The following is a 20,074-nucleotide window of genomic DNA, read 5'->3' on the forward strand; positions in this document are numbered from 1 at the left end:
CTTCATTTGTACTACTGGTAGGGTGGGTTTCATGTGAAGATGTTGTGCTAGGAATATTAGCAATATTACTTGAATTCAACTGTCAATAATTGCAGATGGCAAGATGACATCTGAATAGCGTCGATGTGAAGACAGAGTGATTCAGTGATTTTAGGGTACCCCGGCGAATCATTGACCCTGGTCCCGCCCCTCCGTGACCCACCACAGCTCCGGCCTTGCGTCAGTGGCCAAACTGCTTTGTCCCCAAACGTTGAAGCTCCAATGCCTAGCTTACCAATTCCTCGTCAATCGCAGACCCAATCCTCCGAAACAATCGCAACAGAAGCCTCCGTAGTTGGCAATCTTCCTTGTAAACCACTGCGAGCGGCACCTTAATCACCCAGCCATATCTTTCTCCCTGGGAGAGCCTGCAAGATGAGTGGTGGATGGAATACCAGTATGTAGCCCCTCCAAACACTCCCGAATTTCACTAACTCTTGCAGTCGAGTCCGACGCAGTACGTGACTTGATCGATACCGCAATCGCCAAGCTAACCGCCTAGGGCGTCTTCACCTACCTCCTCGAGAACCTCGGCGTCAAAGGTGTACAGTTCGAGGAACTGCTGACGCTCTCCCCCGATGAGCTTGCCCCACTACAACCTATCTATGGCATCATCTTCCTCTTCCGCTACCCGTCCGAGGGCCTACCCGCCCGATCGCAAGAATCTTACGACCACGACGCCGCCGAGCGCCTTTTCTTCGCCCAACAAACGATCCAGAATGCTTGTGGCACACAAGCGCTCCTGAGTGTCGTTCTCAACAAGACGGGTGACGTGGACATTGGCGACAAGCTCTCAGAGTTCCGCGAGTTCACGATGGTCCTGCCGCCTGAGTTCCGCGGCGAAGCCCTCAGCAATTCAGAGCTGATCCGCGATGTGCATAACAGCTTCGCAAAGAGCAGCCCCTTCGTCGACGAGACGCAGAAGACAGGCGAGGCTGAGGATGCCTTTCACTTCATTGCTTACACCCCTATTGACGGCAAGCTGTACGAATTAGATGGATTGCAGCCCGCACCCATCTCGCACGGCGCTTGCACGGCCGATGACTTCCCCGCAAAGGTGACGCAGATTCTGCAGGAGCGCGTGCTCACATACGCCAGCTCCGAGATTCGGTTCAACGTGCTAGCTATGGTCCGCGATCCGCGTATCGCTGCCAAGGAGATTGGAGATGTGGAGACCCTCGAGCGCGAGAACGAGAAGCGCCGTAACTGGCGGTTTGAGAATGCCCTGCGTCGGCATAACTTCGTTGGCTTTGCGGGCGAGGTGCTCAAGGGGGTAGTCGCGCAGAAGGTGGAGGGCGGAGATGCGGGATACGAGGCCTGGATCACAGAGGGCCTTGAGCGAAGAAAACGGGATGAGGATGCGGTGAGGTTGAGACGAAAGATGGGCGGTGGAGGCGATGATGACGAGGAGATGGTCGGTTGAATTGTGAATGATACCATTGATAGAGGGTAGAAGCGCGATCGAAACGTCATTTGCACAAGCATAGCTTGGCCCTGAATAACATACATCGGCGAATCTACCGAACAGCCTATCTACTGCTTGCTTACCAGGCCCATTCCGGTGAATCCTATCTGGCAAGACGGGCCGGTGCTTGTTATTCATTATTGAAAATCCTTACCGGTCGTCGCGAGTAAGGTTAAATACGGATGGGAGGCTACCGAAATTACGTTATGAGCAGTCTGCCTATGTTGTGTCTATGATGTCGCTTGCCAGTATCAGCAGGGTTAGTTGTCATGGCCACTACAGAAAGGACTGCCTGCTCTCGACCAGGATTGCCAAGTCATTATCGCTGACGAGAGCATGTGCCTTGTCTTAAAGCGTATGAATTTGTTTGGTTCACCTCGCAGACCAACTCCGGGTTAAACAGATGTATCTGTACAGCTGCAGTTCCGATGGCTCGCCTCACTATGGAAATGTAGACTCCGCATCACTTTGAAGCTTCTCGGCCAATGCTGCACCACTCCTGTGACAAAACTCAGTCTGCTGCGATAACCACAAAGCGCTCTCCCACTGCATCGCGACAGGTCAACTAGGACCTCCGAAAATACTCAGAGCTGCCAGTCAAGAACTCACAGTGAAACAAATTCCAAGATTGACAAGACCAGGCTTGCAAGAAAGCACTATATTCAGCGAATAACTGACAAGTATTGTGGTGGTGGATACAACGATAGACTGAATGTATGGTTATGCATAAATGGAGGTAGTTAGTTATCGGCAACTTTGAGCTCTGCAGAAACCTTATGCGCATGCTCTGAAAATGAAACCAAGCCAGACGAGAATTTCTACACAATGCCACCGAGATTTGGGCCATTGAACCTTGTGAGATACACTAGGCTGCCTCTCTGCCGTTTGTACAGCTCTAGTCGAGCCATCAGAGGTACGTCCCTCGGTCACATGGCGTTGACCATCAGTTAATCTCCATACAGAGCACGATGTGATCATATTGCGCCAACGAGGCCCTCGGGAACCAAAGTTTCACCTGTCAACCCCCCTGCGAAAGGATACTTCTATAAAACTCACCTACGGCGCGAAGGTCAACGGATCTGACATTATCGGCAAGGACTTCTCCGACTCGATCACCGACAGCGACGGCCGTAATGTGCGACTCCTAGAAGCCTCGCTAGCGCAATACATCGCAAACTCTCCACGCGTAGCAACACCGGTATGAACGACCTCCCCCACAACATATCAAAGCTCAGAAGCTGAAGGGGACAGGGCAGATCTACCCTCAGGATGCCAACCTCATTGTGTCCTTCCTCGACCTCAATCTGCCTGTCCCAGGCGAGGACCCCGACTTCGACGCTGGCCCGCCGGTTGAGATATTCGAAGCCGGAACGGGCATGGGTGCACTGACGCTCCACCTCGCGCGGGCGATGCACGGCGCGAACCCGCCCGTGCCGTCACAACTCCGTGACGCGTTGTGTGAGGCGCCATACGCCAGGAATACCCTGCCGAAGAAGATCATGTCAGACGACGGGGCGCCGGAGTACGACAACTCGCCGCATGCGCTCGAGTTTCCAGACCCAGAGTTGGCATCGCTGCATGAGAATCATGTGTCGAGTCGCCGCGCGGTCTTACACACCTTGGACATTAACCCGACCTCGAGTCGCATGGCGCATAGCCTCGTTCGCCATTTCCGCCGGGGACAGTACCTCCTCGACGTCGATTTTCACGTGCGCACTATTCGTTCCTACCTATCCTCCCGCCTTTCCCAGAACGGAGGCGATCCGTTCCTATCCCATGTAATCCTGGACCTGCCATCGTCGCAGGAGCACGCGGATGTCGCCGTCGACGCGCTGCTCCCAGGCGGGAAGTTGGTCGTGTTCTTCCCGTCCATTACCCAGATCCTCGAGTTCGTCGTCTGGGCCAAGGATTCTGACCAGCCTGTCTTTCTGGATCGCGTCGTGGAGCTGCAGACGTCGACGTCTGGCGGCGATGGCATGTTCCGGGACGGAACAGGAGGACGGAACTGGGAGGTGAAAGTTGTGAACATCCGCAAGGCGCTTGAGACCGGCGAGACGGGCGCTGCGGCGAGGGCGCATGTTTGCCGGCCCAAGGTCGGCACCTTGGTTGTTGGTGGTGGGTTTGTTGCAGTGTTTAGCAGGACGTCTCGGCAGGCGGTTTCTACTCTCACCGAGACGTCGAGTGACACAGTTGAAAAAGCTGAGCCATCGTCCGAGACACATGTGTGCTCTGACGAGGATGCTTCGAAGGCCCCTCTGTGATGCTTCTATTGAGAAGGATCACGAGCAGGCATTGTTTGTGGAGATGAACAACACACAGAGCTTTTCATTCCCGGTGTTCCTTCAACCTGGGTTCATCATAGTCCGACTTGTATTAGACACATGTAAAGTAGTGTACATCATAGAATGAATGCATAGACATAATAGACACCTTTATGTAGGAACAGTCCAAAAGGATCGGAACATTGAAAGAGTTTCATAATATGAGCACATTCAATGCATCTGACGGGCGGACGGACATAAATGAGAAGGGGAGCAAGTTTTGAGAGGAGTCAGCCAGTATGCACGCACACACACAAAAAAGGCAATAAAAACATACAACACCAGGTATTCGCTGGTCGTCACCGACCCAACTACTAATCCGGCCCTCACTGGCTTATCTATGGGAGAGCGGACGGGATCCCGAGTTCTCCAGTGGGTATGGTCGTATGTGCCGAGAAACGGCGGCAAATTTAACCATAACTTTAGCAAGATGATGATTGTGGCTTGATTCGCTTTTTGGCGGCAAGGCCATGGTAGATCACTGCCAAGCGATGGTCAAGCTGGGTTGAGCAGTAAATGATTATATTCCTGCAGTGTCCGGACGCTGATATAAATGTTAATTCATTAATGATAGGCCAGTGTTTTCGATACCTAGACAAGAGTTAAAAAAGGGCCGATGGCTTCCTTCAACAACCCGATGTTATTCACAGTGTACATACAGTGATTCAGCTCAAGCCAGCACGGAGCCCTCCGCTCAGCTTCATCATGGCGCCTACATAACCAACCTCACTCGAACAACCTCCAAACAACCATCCCATCCAGCTTATATAACTGGAGTTTCGAAATGGTCCTCTCAAGCGGCATAATGCAGCTCTCTATCCCGTTGCCTCGATCCCTCGACACTCGCATTCACATTCACCTTGACATCAAGTCCAAGGCGGCCACCCTCTTCCTCACCTCAGTGACGCAGGACGAGACTACAGGGCCGGCGGCATTGGGTTCTTTCGTTTATGCTCTGCCTAACGTAATATTTCGATCTCATATTGATGAACGAAATCCTGCTGACAAGTGTATTAGAGACTAGACCCCGCCCAACCGATCTCGACGGCCATCTATTCGGTGGAGTCGACGCTGGAGTTCACGACGAGAATGGCGAAGCTATTAGCCAAGCGGGCAAACATTCCAGTGTACGTCGGCTGCTCGATTAATCTGGGCGGCGCAGCGATGGGGCTCTCTGTAGAGGAGGAGATGGAGGCATTCCGGGCAATTGTGGACGTTGTTACGAGGAGGCTCAAAGGGGGTCAGCCGGTTGTCAACGGAGTCTCCTGAGATGTGTCCGGCAGGGAACACATGGCGTAGGGGGGGCATCTCTAGCTTTCCGCCGCGTAAACCTGACTATCTGTTTGCAGCTTACTATCGTCGCCACTTATTCGGGAAGGCGGCCCAAACAAGATTAAGTTGCCATGTTCAACTCCCCGAAGGATACACATGCGTATGGCAGGGGTGTGAGTATCACAGAATTTGGAGAGGCTGCGGAAATTTTTCAGACGAGTGCGACGCGGCTGACCGATGGGAACGTGAACGAGACATGTAGCTTCGGACCGTCAGGTACAAATGGCAGGGTTAATAGTCCGAAGAAGTAAGAAGCATGGTCATGAGCTCAAAGGAGGCTCTGTGCAGGTGCACCAAAGATGCCAAGAGTGCAGATCGATCAAGTTGCTATGACAGAGCATCACCAGCATTAGAGCTTATTTCAGTTCAGACATAAAGTTCGGCAGGCGATATCAGGATCGGATCAGGCCCCCAGCGTCTATTGGATTTGAAACATGCTGGTGTCACTACATCTCGTGCAAAAAAACAAAAAAAGGTCTACTGTGTTTCTAGAATATCTATAATCTACTCGCCGTCGAGTCCATGTGAGTCCATGTGAGACCAAGATGAGCCCAGGTCAGAGACCTATGGCTACCCTTTCTTTTTGTACCCATTGTTTTCTCTGGTCTTGTCTCATGGCAGAAGTTCGACTCAGGTCTAGAATACTTTCGAGGTACGCTCCGAGCAAGTCCTAAAAATGTGCACGTGCTGCTACCTCCAACTTGGGGGCTCTCCCTCAGCGGCACTAGCCCTTTCACTTTTTGGGTGATGACTCGGGAGAGCGAAAAACCATGAGCCTGCTAGGTCCCTATCAGGCGAGTGTAAACTCGAAAGGGGCGGCAGGTGGGCGGGAGCCCCTTGGCGGCGTCAGGTTGATGGGGACTATTGAGTTTGATCCTCACCCCTCGAGATTTGAGCACTTGACGGAGCGAGCTGGTGAGATCCTGGAGGTAGAGGACGGAAACAGTGAAGGATGGACGCAATGGGTTTTGTTCCTTGCGGTGCGTAACTATACACTACAACATGTACTTTTTTTTTCCGCCGCCGGTGCGATCATGGTGGAGTCGCTGCATTTTGGCAACATCAAAAAAACATGCAGATTGCTTGGGCCTGTGGTAAGGTATTGGTTGAGGAGTGTCAGATATCCGGACAAGAAAACGCCGAAAACGGGAAGGAAAAGAAAAGGGGTGGGGGGGGGGGGATTTCGTTCTGAACGAGAAAAACATCTAAGTTTTTGTCGAATTCCAACGAGGCCAAACACCGGCAAGATCAGGTGCCGTCCATGTGCTTTTGCTGTCTGAGATAAAAGTGAACACGGGGGAGACCTACCCTCCCACACCGTCGAACTGAGCAAGGGGGGAACGAGGGGTAGAGAGAATGAGTATGCACGGGCCACCTCTTCAAGACGATGAGCTTAGGTCGGGTTTGGTTTGATTTTTGGTGGGAGAAAGGAAGGTTGTGGTGTGGGCAGCAGCGCAGTGCAGCAGTGCAGGTGCAGCGCTAACAAGAATGGAAGGACTTACGGACTGGCGGACTGACACACTGGGGGCGGAGGTACCGGCAGGAACCAGCAGGACAGGGCACGACAAGAAGAAGACAAAGACAGAGAGGAGGGATGAGTTTTGCTACGTCCCACTTCCCCCTCTCCGTCTTCCGTCCCACGTCCACGTACCATTTTCATTTTCTTCTGCCCATCGCATCGGCTTTCTCCTGTTTCCGCTTCTTTCATCCTGTTGCTGTTGCTTGCCCCGGTCCCAAAACCCCAACCCCGGGCACCCACTGTATCCTGCACCATGAACACTCGACACTTCAAATGAACGTTAGAGGCGACAGATAGATAGGACCTTGTGGCTGACGAGGGGATGTTAAAATACATGGTTTTCGACCATTCAGCACCAGCATAGCACGTTGTTGGGGAAAGGCAGGCAGAAGGGCAGAGCGGACGACACCGTAAGACGTAGCTTCCATTTATTTCCTTGCCACAGCAGACGCATCTGCGTCTAGTTCTGATTCTGGTCCTGCTGCCCACCCCCGTCATTCCAATTTGTAAATGCAGACCAGACGTCCACCAAAAGCACAGAAGATACAGAGTACCTTTGGGTACCCGCAGAGGCACAGGTACCTTGGTGTGCGTCGAGGTAACATAACACCCAAGTGGGGAGGTACGCTACGGGGTCCAGATGCGCTACAGCGGATCACTAGCGCCGCAACTCTGTACCTTTGGACCTTGACTGGCCCAATACTCCTTCCGTGCCCTGGCTGGTGTCCGTGAGAGGTACCTTAGCTCACTGAGGTGGTCTTCTTCCATCCTTTACCCGTTACTCCGCCGCACCATAGTTATCGCGAAAAAAAAGCTGACAGGGTGACCCCACCATTTTACTAGTAGCGTCGCCAATGCCAACGCCCACTGCCCTCACTCAGAGTGCTGTGTCCTGGGCGAACAACTTCAACGACTGCCCCTCTCTACCTCACTTTCCGCCGTGCTCTCCAACAAACCCGACCGGCCTCATACTATCGCGTCGCCGGACCCCCCTCCGAATCCCGACTCCTTCAGCAGTCTTTTGACTTCCTCCCTCTCCCCCCCTCCAAATAGGCGCCAGTCATGGCTTGGCAGCCGGCCCCAGAGTCCTTGAGCCAGCTGGCCGCTTGCCTCAAGGACTCGCTGAGCGGCTTCGACAAGAATGCGCAGAAACAGGCAGAGCTTGTGAGCCACATCCCAGATCGCCCCGTTCGCCCATTGCGACACTTGCTAACCTCTCATTGATGCGCAGATGCTCACCCAGGCAAAGGCCTCCCCCGACATCAACAACTACCTCGCCTATCTTTTCTCCAGCCCCGAGCCACCGCAGGGCGTACAATGCTCCGTCCATGACTACCACCTCGTGCGGTCCGCCGCCGCCATCATGCTCAAGAACAACGTGCGCACCAGCTACAAGCAGATCCCCGAGAGCAGCCTGTCTCTCATCAAGATGGCTGTCCCCATGGGTATCCAGGACAAGAACCAGCAGATCCGCAACTACGCCGGTAACATTGCGACCGAGATCATTAGGAGGGGCGGTGTTTTGAGCTGGCCCGAACTGCTACCTCAGCTCCTCAGCCTCATCTCGAACGAGACTGGTCAGGTTTCCAACGAGGGGCAGGAGGGCGCCATGTCCGCCATGGCCAAGATCTGCGAGGACAATGTCAAGGTCCTGGAGCGTGAGCACAACGGCCAGCGGCCCCTAAACTTCCTCCTTCCCAAGTTCATCGAGGCCACCAAGAGCCAGCTGCCCAAGGTCCGCGCGAAGGCCCTGACCGCCATCAACGTCTTCACCCCGCGCAAGTCCCAAGCCATGCTCAACAATGTCGACAGCCTGTTGTCCCACCTCTTCGTGCTGGCCAGTGACCAGCACCCCGATGTGCGCCGCCAGGTGTGCCACGCCTTTGTGCAACTGGTCGAGACCCGCCCCGACAAGCTGCAGCCGCACATTGCTGGCCTGGTCGACTACATTATCAACCAGCAAAAGAGTGACGACGAGGACCTAGCGTGCGAGGCCGCCGAATTCTGGCTGGCTGTCGGCGAGCACGACGACTTGTGGCGCGCCCTGACGCCTTATCTCGACAAGATCATTCCCGTGCTGTTGGAATGCATGGTTTACAGCGGAGAGGATATTGCCCTTCTCGGCGGTGCATCGGACGACGAGGAGGAAGATGATCGGGAGGAGGACATCAAACCGACGTTCGCCAAGAAGTCGGCAACCAGGGGCAAGGGAGGCGAGGCTTCGGCCGATGCAGCACAGAACGGAAACGCTTACGAGAAGCTGGCAAACATGGACGACGACCTGGAAGAGGGCGAGATTGATGACATTGACGATGGTGACGAGAACCCAGACGAGCGCTGGACCATCCGCAAGTGCTCCGCTGCCGCCTTGGACGTCTTTGCGAGAGACTTTTCCGACCCCGTTTTCACTGCCATCCTGCCGTACCTGACGAGCAACCTTAAGCACGAGGAATGGCAGTACAGAGAGGCTGCAGTCCTCGCTCTGGGTGCCGTCGCCGAGGGTACTATCAACGCTGTTACTCCCCATCTGCCGGAGCTCGTTCCCTACCTCCTCTCTCTCCTCGAAGACAACGAGCCCATCGTTAGGCAGATTACCTGCTGGACTCTCGGCCGCTATTCCCAGTGGGCCGCAAACCTTCAGGACCCTAACCAGAAGGCCACTTACTTTGAACCTCTTATGGATGGCATTCTGCGCAAGATGCTTGACAAGAACAAGAAGGTCCAGGAAGCTGCCGCGTCTGCCTTTGCTAACCTCGAAGAAAAGTCCGGCAAGGTCCTCGAGCCCTACTGCATGCCCATCCTGCAGCAATTTGTTCAGTGCTTCGCCCGGTACAAGGACAGGAACATGTACATTCTCTATGACTGTGTACAAACGCTGGCCGAGAACATCGGCCCAGTCATTGCCCAACCTGACGCGATGAACCTGCTGATGCCTGCGCTGATTGACCGTTATCAAAAGGTCAGCGACGACTCGCGAGAGCTCTTTCCCCTGCTGGAGTGCTTGTCGTACGTGGCCATGGCGCTTGGATCTGCCTTCACGCCGTATGCGCAACCAATTTTTACGAGATGCGTCAATATCATCCACACGAACCTTGAGCAGAGCCTTCAAGCTACTAACAACCCCACCCTGGATTCTCCGGACAAAGACTTTCTCGTCACCAGTCTTGACCTGCTGAGTGCCATTATCCAGTCGCTAGAGGAGGACAAGAAGCAGGAGTTGGTGAGAGGTTCTGAGGGATCCTTCTTTGAGCTTCTCAGCTTCTGTCTGGAGGACCCCCAGGATGACGTCCGCCAATCAGCGTACGCTCTGTTGGGAGACTGTGCGAGATACGTCTTCCCCCAGCTTGAGAAGCACCTGTCCTCGGTTTTCCCCATTCTGTTGAAGCAGCTGGACCTTGACAATATTCTTGACGAGGAGATTGACAGTGGTTTCAGCGTGGTTAACAACGCTTGCTGGTCTGCTGGCGAGATCGTCATGATCAACAGCAAAGCTCTCTCTCCTTTTGTGCCCGAACTTCTCCAACGTTTCGTCGAGATCATCTCGAACCCCGGTGTGCAGGCTGCTGTGAGCGAGAACGCAGCCATTGCGCTCGGTCGCCTTGGTCTTCATCACTCCGAGATTCTTGCTCCCATGCTGCCAACCTTTGCCGAGGACTTCCTTACGGCCATGGAGCACGTCGAGTTTCTGGAAGAGAAGGCCACTGCGTTCAAGGGCTTCACTCTGGTTGTTGGGCAAAACCCGCAGGCCATGGAGAAGGCACTGCCCCAGCTCTTTGTCGCCATCGCGCGGTACCGGGACATCACCTTGAAGAACCCTATCAAGAGCGAGTTGCACGACCATTTCCAGAAGGTAGGTGCAACCGTGCCTGTTTTACCAGTGACGACGCTAACATGAGACAGGTCATCAATTTGTACCGACAACTGATTCCTCAGTTCAACGATTTTGTGAACCAGATGCAACCGCAGGACCAGCAGGCACTCCGCGCGTACTATTCTACATGACGGGAGCATGTAGGCAGTTGAACGTGCGTATGTGAAGACGACGTAAAACGAAAAAAATGGGCCCTTTTTCTGAGCGAGCTTTCTGATATGACATGGGGAGGAAAATACCACACAGGCGTCCTTTACGAATGAGTGATGACGACGCTTTTTGAGAGAGAGAGAGAGAGAGGATGAGCATATCAAGGGAGCAAAATAGGCTTGTAATTGGGTTGCAAGAGAGATCGCCACGAAAGAAAGAATCTGATGGAGTTGCAACGTGAATCATGTCGAGTTGGCTTTTTGCGACGAGTGATTGGAGGGAAGGCCGGGACGGTTGCTTTCTTGATACAGCATACCAACGGAGCCAGCATCTTGTGAAAGAAAGGGGATTGGCTCATGGAGCAGAGGGGGGTGTTCAGCCAGCCAAGTTGTCCTTGGGTACATGGACTCTTTATAGTCCATGTCTTGGAGGATCAGTAATGTGATCAGTGTGAAACCCGGGCTGGGAGACTCCAAAGGCTGGTAGGTGGGAGTTTCCAGGACAACAAATGGCCGGTGAAATCGAGAGTAGAACGCACACGGCCGACAGATGGTAGCGAAGGCGTCATGATGCAGCGAAAATCAGGGGTTAGCGTGGTAGATAGGTAGATAGGATAGATAGCTTAGCATAGGGTTACGCCAACACGCCCCACGGGGCCTGAGAATGGATGGGGTTTTGGCCTCTTGAGCAAGTGCCTCTTGTAACGAACATATGTCGCCATTTGAGGAGTATATTTAGGTACCGACGATTTGCTGTTTGGGGCTTCCCTGCGCTGGGCGCCTGCAACAACACGATGGGGCGGTAGGGTGTCGTGCAAAGAGCTTCAGCTGGCCACATTGCCTGCTGCTGTGCGGCACTGCCCCTCCTGTTCTACAGAGAGAGTTTGTACCTAGCAGGACTCCTCGGCATATGTTTGGCTTCTTTGGATTCTTTGACTTTCGTGGTCACCTGGCTTATATACATTTCGAGGGTCAATCAATCTCTTTGGAGCAGGGAGTGGAAGTGGGAGGGGTTTGAGGGTTGGGGTGATGCCTTGCTTGGTCTTGTTCTATCATCAATATTCATTATCGAATCGTCCACTCAATACGGGACTTCAGCGTACGTCAACCCGCCTCGCCTTAACACAATCTCGTCTCGTTCAGTTGTGTAAACAAACCCCCGCCCCGCCCCGCCCAATCCCAAACACACCGAAAAAGAAAAAAAAGGAAGAAAAAAGGAAAGGAAGAAAAGGCAACCAAAGTGAAAGAAACATTTTGGGAAGGTGGTCCCTGCTAGTCCCTTTCAGCGTGCGCCATTTCAGACTTGGCTTTGCTCAGCGCAGGGAGGACAAACCCCTGGATTGACAGCGCGGATCGCGTCCGGATCTGACGGCGCATAAGCAATAACGACCTTGCGCAAGAAAAGAATAAAAATAGAGAATGGGGGGTTGGGGGGTTGGGGGTTGGGGGGGTACAAGTTAGAATAGCAACTCTTTCCGTACACTCACTCTGGTTTAACTTGGAGGGCAAAAGGCGAACTGATCAAGACTTAGCTCGAAAGATCGAAGGAAGTGAAGATTCCTTACAGCCTATACACACTTGCCTCATCTCGGCTAGCAATAGGAACAAGACGCAGACGAGATGAGGAATAGATAACACGATGCTTCATCAACTTCTGTATATTCCTCTATTCCGCACAGCCCCTTTCTCTCTCGGGGGGGAATAGTCAAGCTAAAGCTAACTCATTACAATCCGACGCTCTTCATCCGCAGCATTTGCTATCCTCCGCTCCAAAAAAGTCATTAAATCCAAACACTGTCCAACTCAATAACGCGCACACGGTCCGACGAGGCAAGCCTCCATGTCGGCCTCGTAAAAACTTTCAATAAATCAATAAACGCCGCCCAATGCAGTTGTGGAGGACCAAGCTCCAGTTTCCCTGACTTATAGTCCCGTGAACGCCGAGGTGTTGTGTTTTGCATCAAACACGTAAACAATCGCTATGCAGTTTGGATTTTGGCCGATGTAATCCGTAAGGAGTGTGTCCCTCTCTTATCGTCCCTTCTTCTTCTTCTATTCGAATGCTTTTTGTTGGATCGTAACGTCATTATAAGGAGTGTGATGCAGTAGGGTATCATCCGATGCAGATAGTAGGGAACGTCTAAATTTTGGTGTGGTCGGGGGTATCATCTTCGAGAATTAGGAAGGAGTGTAGTCGTAGATTATTGCGGTAGTGGTAACCGTGTCAGTCGTTTGTGTTGTAGGGGAAAAGGAATGTCGTGGTTGATGCAGCGGCGAGGCTAGCTCGCACACCGTATTCGGCCGGAATTTTCTTCCAAGGAGTGTATTGCACATTGGCGTTTTGTGTCGATGCAGCAGGTATTAAAGGTGTTTTGAAATCAAGGGGTCCCAAGCGATGGTGGTGAAAAATAGAACTGTTCGAGATGGAGGGTGGGGGGCAAAGAAGGCTTACTACGCCTCTCGCTCCTTACCCTTCTCGTGGTTGAACTGGATAGACGGCGTCGAAGGCACCCATAGGTTGCGCGGCGGGAATGGTGCACTGACCGACCGCGGCGACTCACCAGTGGCAGAGGACGAGGGTGTATGCCGATGGCGCGGCAGCGGCATGCCATGGGTGACTGGCGACTCGGGAAGAGGGAGCATGCCGAACTGTTCGGGGTGGAGGAACGGGGAGGGGGGCAACGTATGCAGCGAAGATGCCAGGATAGTCGAGTCTTGCGGCGGCGGGTACGTAGGTGTGGTGGGCATCCTGATCGGCGGTCAATCCGGCATTCTTTGCAAGCGACATTTGTGTTGAGCCGTAGTGGTTATCGAGGGTGCCATGGAGATGGGGGCAGGGCCTTTCTAGATCCACACGGGCTGGGTGGGAGAGACGAACCCGACGCCAAAGTTGTTGTTGGAACCGCCGACCATGGGGGTAGGCATGCCGCTCATGTCGTAGCCCTCGTACGAGCCGTAGTCCTCGTTATCGCTGTACGCGACGGAGCCTTCAAAGGTTGAGGACGCCGGGCTGTAGCCGCCGTAGTTGGGGCTGGGGATGTTGAGATACTGAGAGTTGACGAACGGAGACGACAGCACAAGAGGAGAGACGCTGCTGGGCGGCGCAGACTCGGCATTGAGCATCTGCAGGGACTCGGTGCTGTAGCTGAAGGCCGGGTTGTGACCGTACGGCAGGTACGAGTCGCTGACGGGCGGCAATGGCACGGGCTCGCTCATGTAAAAGTTGGGAGGGTTAAACTGCGGGAACGAGGGTGTCCGTGCAGGCTGGATCCAACCCATTCGCGAGCGGAACTCGTTGACCGTGTCAATGGGGAACTCCATTAGGGTCAGGGGAGTCTGCAAGTCGCCGTCGAGGCTGCCGGAGATGTTGATGGAGAGCAGGCGGCGGGCAATCTCCTCAACGGGGCCGATGGAGAGACTGCCGAAGTAGGCCGCACCAATCTCGGGGAACAGACGCTCCATCATCAGCGCCACCGTGTAGTAGTGGGCAATGATGACCAGTGCGCTCGGAGAACCACCTGTCTGCTTGAGGTACATGACGGGCAGCCAGAACAGCCAGGTCCGCAGGGGACGAAGGCGCTCAAACTGCTGGGAGACGGACAAGGTCGGGCTGACCTTGCGGGCGCCCTTGAGGAAGCTGATCAATTGCTGAATCGACTTTGTGTCCTCCTTGTTGTGCTTGAGATGGGCCTCAACCTTCTGGAGCTGTTGCAGCGTCCGAGTGAAGGCGTCCAGGTCCTCCTTGCGTGGTTGGCTCGGTTTGTGATCCGGGCTGGGGGACGCGGGAGCGGTTGGGAAGGTGCAGCTTTCGGCAATAAAGTCGCCAAACTGGGACTCGTGCTTCCAGGGGTCCATGGCTTCGATGACCTAAGGGGCCAGAGTTAGCCGTGTGACTTCAAGCCTCGCGGCATTGTGTGTTTAGCTTACCGATGAGGTTCCTTGCATGAGCTGGGTCCAGCTTCGCCTGTGATGTGTTAGCACGGCCCTGTAGAGCGGCTGGCTGCAGGATGTTGCCTACCAATCCGTGGCTTGCCACGACAGCACGAGGGAAGCAGCCAAGACGGCATCCGACGTCTCGCGGTTGAAGGTGCCAATAGCCTCCTGCAGACCCTTGAGGGCGATGCCGCGGTGCTCGTATGCCATGTTGCCGACCAGGGGGCAGTCGGTGAGGAAGGCAATGTGCATGGCCGAGAAGGCCAAGAGTGCATGCATGACATAGGCGTTCGTTGCTCCAATCTTGATGATGCTGGTTCGGATCAGCATGGCTCCAAGCCAGGTGGACAGGTTCAACTTACGTTGGGATCTGGCGAGTCCAGAGGGTAAAGCCGTTGGCGTCAAAGGCAGCCAACTCGTCGCAGATGGAAGCCACATGGTAGATCAATCTGAGGTCCTCGGCGGAGAGATACTGAGGGTTTGGCGCGGGGTATATGTTGAGGTTGGGGAATGGGAAAAGACCCGTGTGTTGCCACTGCGAAATCGCTGCCTCGATCTCGGGCGTCCACATGAGATCCGGCTTGTCGGGAGTCGCTGAACTGTCTTCCGGAATGGGCATGTCGTTGTAAGGGCAGCGGATCTTGTGCTTGGTGCAGTTGCGGCTACTCATGTAAGCTAGTGCTCTGAGGAGAGGGATAGACAGACGGGGCATACCACTGAGGGAAGTTCTCATCGCATCTGATGTGTCGGCGCTTGCACGTCTCACAGCCCTTGCGGGACTTGGTGTGACTGCGGCGGGGAGGGCCACCACCGGGACCGGCCATTTTGAGCTCGGGTTGAACTTTTAACGAAAGAACTGGACATGTCAGTAAAGGCATGCGAGGCAGGGAGGGGACATGGCAGACATACATGAAGATACACACGGATTGAGGGCCGTGCGTGGAAAGCGAGTGTAGTGTCGTTACTGGGGAGTAGCGTAAGGCTGAGTCCCAAGATTGACTTTATACTGCCGACGGTGGAGTCGACGAACTGGAGCACAATGCAAAGGAGCAGGTATGCCCTTCAATGTGTAAGCGACCGGCAGCAGGTTGGTCAGATGCTTGGTGGGAGGTGCTGTGACAGAAGGATTGCCAAGAATGCCGCGATGCTCGATAATCGATCTGGCAGATTCCTCTCACGTCTCTTTCTGGGTCCCTTGGCTTTCCTTCTTTCTTTCTCCAGAAGTAGCTTCTTCTTCTTCTTCTTCTTCTTCTTCTTCTCCCAGTTCCTGATACTAGTAGCGATCGTAGGTGGGCGAGTTGTGTAATTCCCCGATTCCTTTTTCTTCTCGTAGATCCTCTGTTTCCCCGAAAAGCGAGTGTGGTTGATCAAAAGACCGTTGTTTAGTAATGAAGCATTTACTGGTTGTAAGCCGAGTTGTGGGAGAAGGCGGGGGAGCTATTGGCTAGCGTGTCCCAGAGGTGACGAGGCTGAAAACCGGATGTTGGCGATGGTTGCTTCAAGGCCGCCGGGGGTAGACTGGGCGGGTTGAGGGGGGGTCTTGGTTTCTTGCCCTTTTTTTCTCTCTCTCTTTCGGGTATCCTATGAGAGGGGAGGAGGGGGAACAAGTTGGGAGTTGGGCTTCGAGGAGGATGGTTGAGATTTGGCGGGGAAAACACAAAGGCGCAAAAGCGAATGACAGGAGTCAACGAGGACTTCCTAGAGTAGAGAGTTAGGAAAAAGCGAATGTGGTTGAGGGCAACTCGGGCGGCTCAACGAGGCTGATGATATTTGATGGTTGGTGTAGGCTGAGAGGGGGGAGACAGGAAAGGCGGCGGTAGATGGGCTGGGGGACAGAATCAGTTAAATAATGGCACCTCACATCCTAAGAGAGGCCGCAGCAGGCCACAAGCTCAAGCACAGGCTCAAGGTCAGAAAGAGGGCGAAGGGCGGCACACACGGTTGAGGTGCCACACCAGGTTCGGCCTAATCGGGTAAGACAGAGCCGCCGGGTGCGAAAGACGGAGCAGCCTGTGAGGCAGGGCGGATGAAAAGCAAAGGGAAGAAGTGCGGTGCTGTGCAGGCTGGTTGGTGCAGGCGCGCTCGCTCCAGGGTGTGGACGAGGTGTCCAGGTGCGCAGGCCCCATGTGCAGGAGAGGAGAGGGCAGGTGTAGATGCAAGACCGAGGACTGGACAAGACAAGATGGGACAGGGACAGGTGTGGACTGTGGAGGGGAGGGGCCGCCCGTGCTGGGGTCGCTACTGGGGCCAAGTAGGGTAGGGTACAACCCGTACGTACCGAGTTGCCAACTCTTACACCACAGTAGGGCAAAGACCGCTTCTTGGTGAAAGCGACAGAGGCCGAGTGCCGCAGTGGTGGTTCGAAGGAATTACCATTCAAACACAAGCAACAGTGACAGATTCAGCAGGTAGACAGGCTGCAGGGTTCCAAGGGATATGACACACTGGTCCGCCGGCTAGGGTCAGGCCTGTAGGAAACGAGGTGGGTGTGTTGGTGGGAATTGCACGGAGAATATTCGTCTTCTTCTTCTTTCCGTGCCGCCGTAGCGTAGGCGTATGAGTAAACCCGTAACAAGATGCCGATGGGATGGGATGAGACGGGACTCTAAGATGGGGGGATAAGAGCAAGGATCATGAGCATGGTCAGCCAGAGAGGTGAGATGAGGGTTGTCTGTACACAAGGTAACACTGGCGTGTGCATGGACTTTAATGCATGGGGGGGGAGGGGAATGATAATAATGATGGATGATGGGACGGACAGGAAGAAAGAAGGTGAGGGAAAAAGGACAGGGAAGGCAAAAAAGATACGTACTGAGAGGAAAGTCTCCTAACGGATGCTGAGTGTCTGATGCTTGATGCCCACGTCCTAATGTCGTCGGGGATGCAACGACGCGGAGCCCGAGCGAACCCAGCGAGGCATACGGCAATAGCATGAGATTATCACTAAGCTATTCCGCGTCCATACCTGTCAGAACGGCCGTAGGGGGAACAGTCCTAGACAGATACCAAAGAACGGCGGTGTTGTGCATGCGAGCAAGTGTTGTTTGTCCACAGCACCGCCTGTCTCCCCGTTCATCCGCCCAACCCGACCCAAAAAAGAGCCAAAATTAAAAATAAACCTGGGCCCCTCCTCCCGTGGGTGAGCCGGCTTCTTGGGCCCCCAACCAAAGGCGGCGGCGACACAAAAGGCTAACGCAGAGGGGGGAGAGAGGCAGGGAGAGACCGGGGGCCGGGGCGAAGAGCCACTCGCTGGGGGCCGCCAGTGGGAGTGACCGACGGCGAGCGAGCGAAAACAGGCGGTGGGGTGAAGAGAGAGCCAGTGTCCGGTACAAGAGACAATGATTGTTTGACTGAGAGATTGTGTTGTTAGTGCAGAAAGTGGATGACCTTTTTGGGTGTTCACCTCACCCTCCTCCTCTCAGGACCTTTTTTTTTTTTTTTCTCCCCACGGCTGCTGCTTGGTCTCCAAAAGGACTGACCACATGTGGGAATTGGCCCTCGTACCCTGTTTTCAGTCCATTTCAAATTCCCACCTCCCTCCTCCACACACCTCTCTCTCTCACCCTCGGCTCCCGATCCTAATCGAAACCGAGCCGGCCATTGGGAGCAAGCCGCCTGCCCTTGCTGCGCCTCCAAGCTGTTTGTTGCTTCGGTCTGCTTTGTTTTGCTTCACGTCCCAGGGTTCAGCATCAGAAACACACGCTCGCCAGCACTAAATCACCGCACCGCCCGACTTTCTAGCGCGTTCCCCCTGCTAAGCCGTTACCAGCTAGCCATGCGCGAGGTGGCTGGCTTGTCCGCCATCACATCACAAGGCACCGTTGCCTCTGTTACCTTGTCTGCCCCTAGCAAAGATCGGCTGCCCTGGCGCTGTCAGTGCTGCCGCTGCTACTCTTGCCGCTGCTTTCACTGCTTGTCTCCTTCTGGCATGGCTTTGTTACCTTTGCTCTCCCCGCTACCGGCCCATCATCGCATCACTGCATCGCGCCGCTGATGCCATGCCTTGCCTTGGCTGCCCTATGCCGCTCCGTATAGCTTCTATTCTCGACCCTTGCTCTTTTACTGAACCTCGCGGCCGCCACACAGGAGCTGGATGGGCGACGGGAGGGAGTCAGAGAATAGGAGGCAACGGTCAATCTTGTCCCGGCTCTGACCAATGACACGGGCTGAGTGCCAGGTGTCGGCAGGGAGCTAGTCAACACGATGGAGGCGAAGCAATCACCAGTCAGCGAGCATCGAATCTCTATCTGTCTGTGCCAGTGTCTGTGCCGGTGACTGACTCTACCAAGCCGTGCCAGTCATGGATGGCGTTTCCGTCCCATCCCATCTCTTTTGACCTCTGCCTCTTTGCTCTGCTCTGCCCCTGCGGATACTCATGCTCATGCAAACATGCTCGTGCGACGCGGCCACTCAGCCCACGCCAGAGCACCGCTCACCACCCAGCCCCAAACAACCACTACGCTCAGCTTCATGCACATTAGACTCTCCGTCTTTCGTGTGACACCCATCAGCAGAAAAGGCAGTGTTGAGCAGAAGCCAAAGTGTCCCGTCAGATCGGAAACCGGGCGGCAGCAGCATCCGCTGCTTTTTTTGTCCGTCCCAACCAACCAGCGACTCTAGTGTGAAGGCGGAAGTGAGGAATTCAGGGGCGCTAGACTCCAAGTCCACCAAAATGGCATCTCCATAGCTTCCATGAGCTTTCATGTATGCGTCCCGAGGTGTAAATCTCTCCACGGCCCCTCTCCGATGGGCCTTTCCGATGGGCCTCTCCGTCAAGCTGTGACTAAAGGTCATCTCTTCTCGATTGGACCTTGCTCGGTCGACGGCCCCCCCACAGCTGGCAGCCTTAGGTAATAGCGTTTGGCAATATTGTTGCGGGACCGTATGGCATGAAAATAGCAGGCGCGGCGACCATTGGTGAGTTGGATTCAGCACCGCCCAGAGTAACAATCCATTGCATCGGCACTCGCCATTGGCTCTGCTCGGTCTGCATCCAACTAGTCCCCCCTCCCGAGGGCTGAAAGGGTGCGCTCCCTGATGTATTCGGTCAGGGCCCGTCCAGGAGAACCGACATCGTCATGTGGACTCGAAAGTCCATGTCGCCCCCCATCCTGCATTTGTTGGTGTGGTGACATGCAGCATCGTCGCGAGAACCCAACACAAAGGTCCCGTCACCTTGACCCAGTGCTACACTTGAAGCGGTTCTCTCCGTGTGAGCACCCACAGCAAGTGGTCCTCTCCATTCCCAAGGACACCCGACAGTTGCTATAGTATTGACTGCCCTATGACCCCCGATGGAGCGGCCCTAGCACGGGGGGTCCAACAAATAGCCTCCGAAGGCATGGGTCGTTTACTGGCAGCGTGCCTGTGTATGTCTGCATTGCCAGTAGCGTGCGTTCCTCGCCGCTCTCTTGCTTGTGCAGTTCAATTCGTTCAACCTCGTCA

General features: G+C 54.5%; 5 protein-coding genes across 5 annotated transcripts; 4 read left to right on the plus strand and 1 right to left on the minus strand.

Annotated features, from left to right (window-relative positions):
• Window positions 1-414: 414 nt before the first annotated feature.
• EsH8_IX_000747 (ubiquitin carboxyl-terminal hydrolase) lies at window positions 415-1,462 on the plus strand (the record flags this gene model as incomplete). The annotated part of the gene is made up of 3 exons (XM_083267083.1): window positions 415-436; window positions 483-496; window positions 542-1,462. 3 exons carry the CDS (start codon window positions 415-417, stop codon window positions 1,460-1,462), a joined length of 957 nt encoding a protein of 318 aa, XP_083130648.1.
• Window positions 1,463-2,329: 867 nt separating this feature from the next.
• On the plus strand, window positions 2,330-3,765 carry EsH8_IX_000748 (S-adenosyl-L-methionine-dependent methyltransferase; the record flags this gene model as incomplete). The annotated part of the gene is made up of 3 exons (XM_083267084.1): window positions 2,330-2,417; window positions 2,467-2,702; window positions 2,761-3,765. 3 exons carry the CDS (start codon window positions 2,330-2,332, stop codon window positions 3,763-3,765), a joined length of 1,329 nt encoding a protein of 442 aa, XP_083130649.1.
• Window positions 3,766-4,630: 865 nt separating this feature from the next.
• Window positions 4,631-5,094, plus strand: EsH8_IX_000749 (proteasome assembly chaperone 4 family protein; the record flags this gene model as incomplete). Its single annotated transcript, XM_083267085.1, has 2 exons — window positions 4,631-4,789; window positions 4,843-5,094. The coding sequence occupies 2 exons, from the start codon at window positions 4,631-4,633 to the stop codon at window positions 5,092-5,094; spliced, it is 411 nt and encodes a 136-aa protein (XP_083130650.1).
• A 2,644-nt stretch (window positions 5,095-7,738) lies between these two features.
• EsH8_IX_000750 (armadillo-type protein) lies at window positions 7,739-10,678 on the plus strand (the record flags this gene model as incomplete). Its single annotated transcript, XM_083267086.1, has 3 exons — window positions 7,739-7,840; window positions 7,908-10,526; window positions 10,577-10,678. The coding sequence occupies 3 exons, from the start codon at window positions 7,739-7,741 to the stop codon at window positions 10,676-10,678; spliced, it is 2,823 nt and encodes a 940-aa protein (XP_083130651.1).
• Window positions 10,679-13,147: 2,469 nt separating this feature from the next.
• EsH8_IX_000751 (Zn(II)2Cys6 transcription factor domain-containing protein) lies at window positions 13,148-15,453 on the minus strand (the record flags this gene model as incomplete). The annotated part of the gene is made up of 6 exons (XM_083267087.1): window positions 13,148-13,445; window positions 13,575-14,563; window positions 14,624-14,660; window positions 14,715-14,942; window positions 14,992-15,291; window positions 15,344-15,453. The coding sequence occupies 6 exons, from the start codon at window positions 15,451-15,453 to the stop codon at window positions 13,148-13,150; spliced, it is 1,962 nt and encodes a 653-aa protein (XP_083130652.1).
• Between the last annotated feature and the right edge of the window lie 4,621 nt (window positions 15,454-20,074).

This window comes from Colletotrichum jinshuiense, chromosome 9, assembly GCF_051148585.1.
Source record: "Colletotrichum jinshuiense chromosome 9, complete sequence".
NCBI lineage: Eukaryota > Fungi > Ascomycota > Sordariomycetes > Glomerellales > Glomerellaceae > Colletotrichum > Colletotrichum jinshuiense.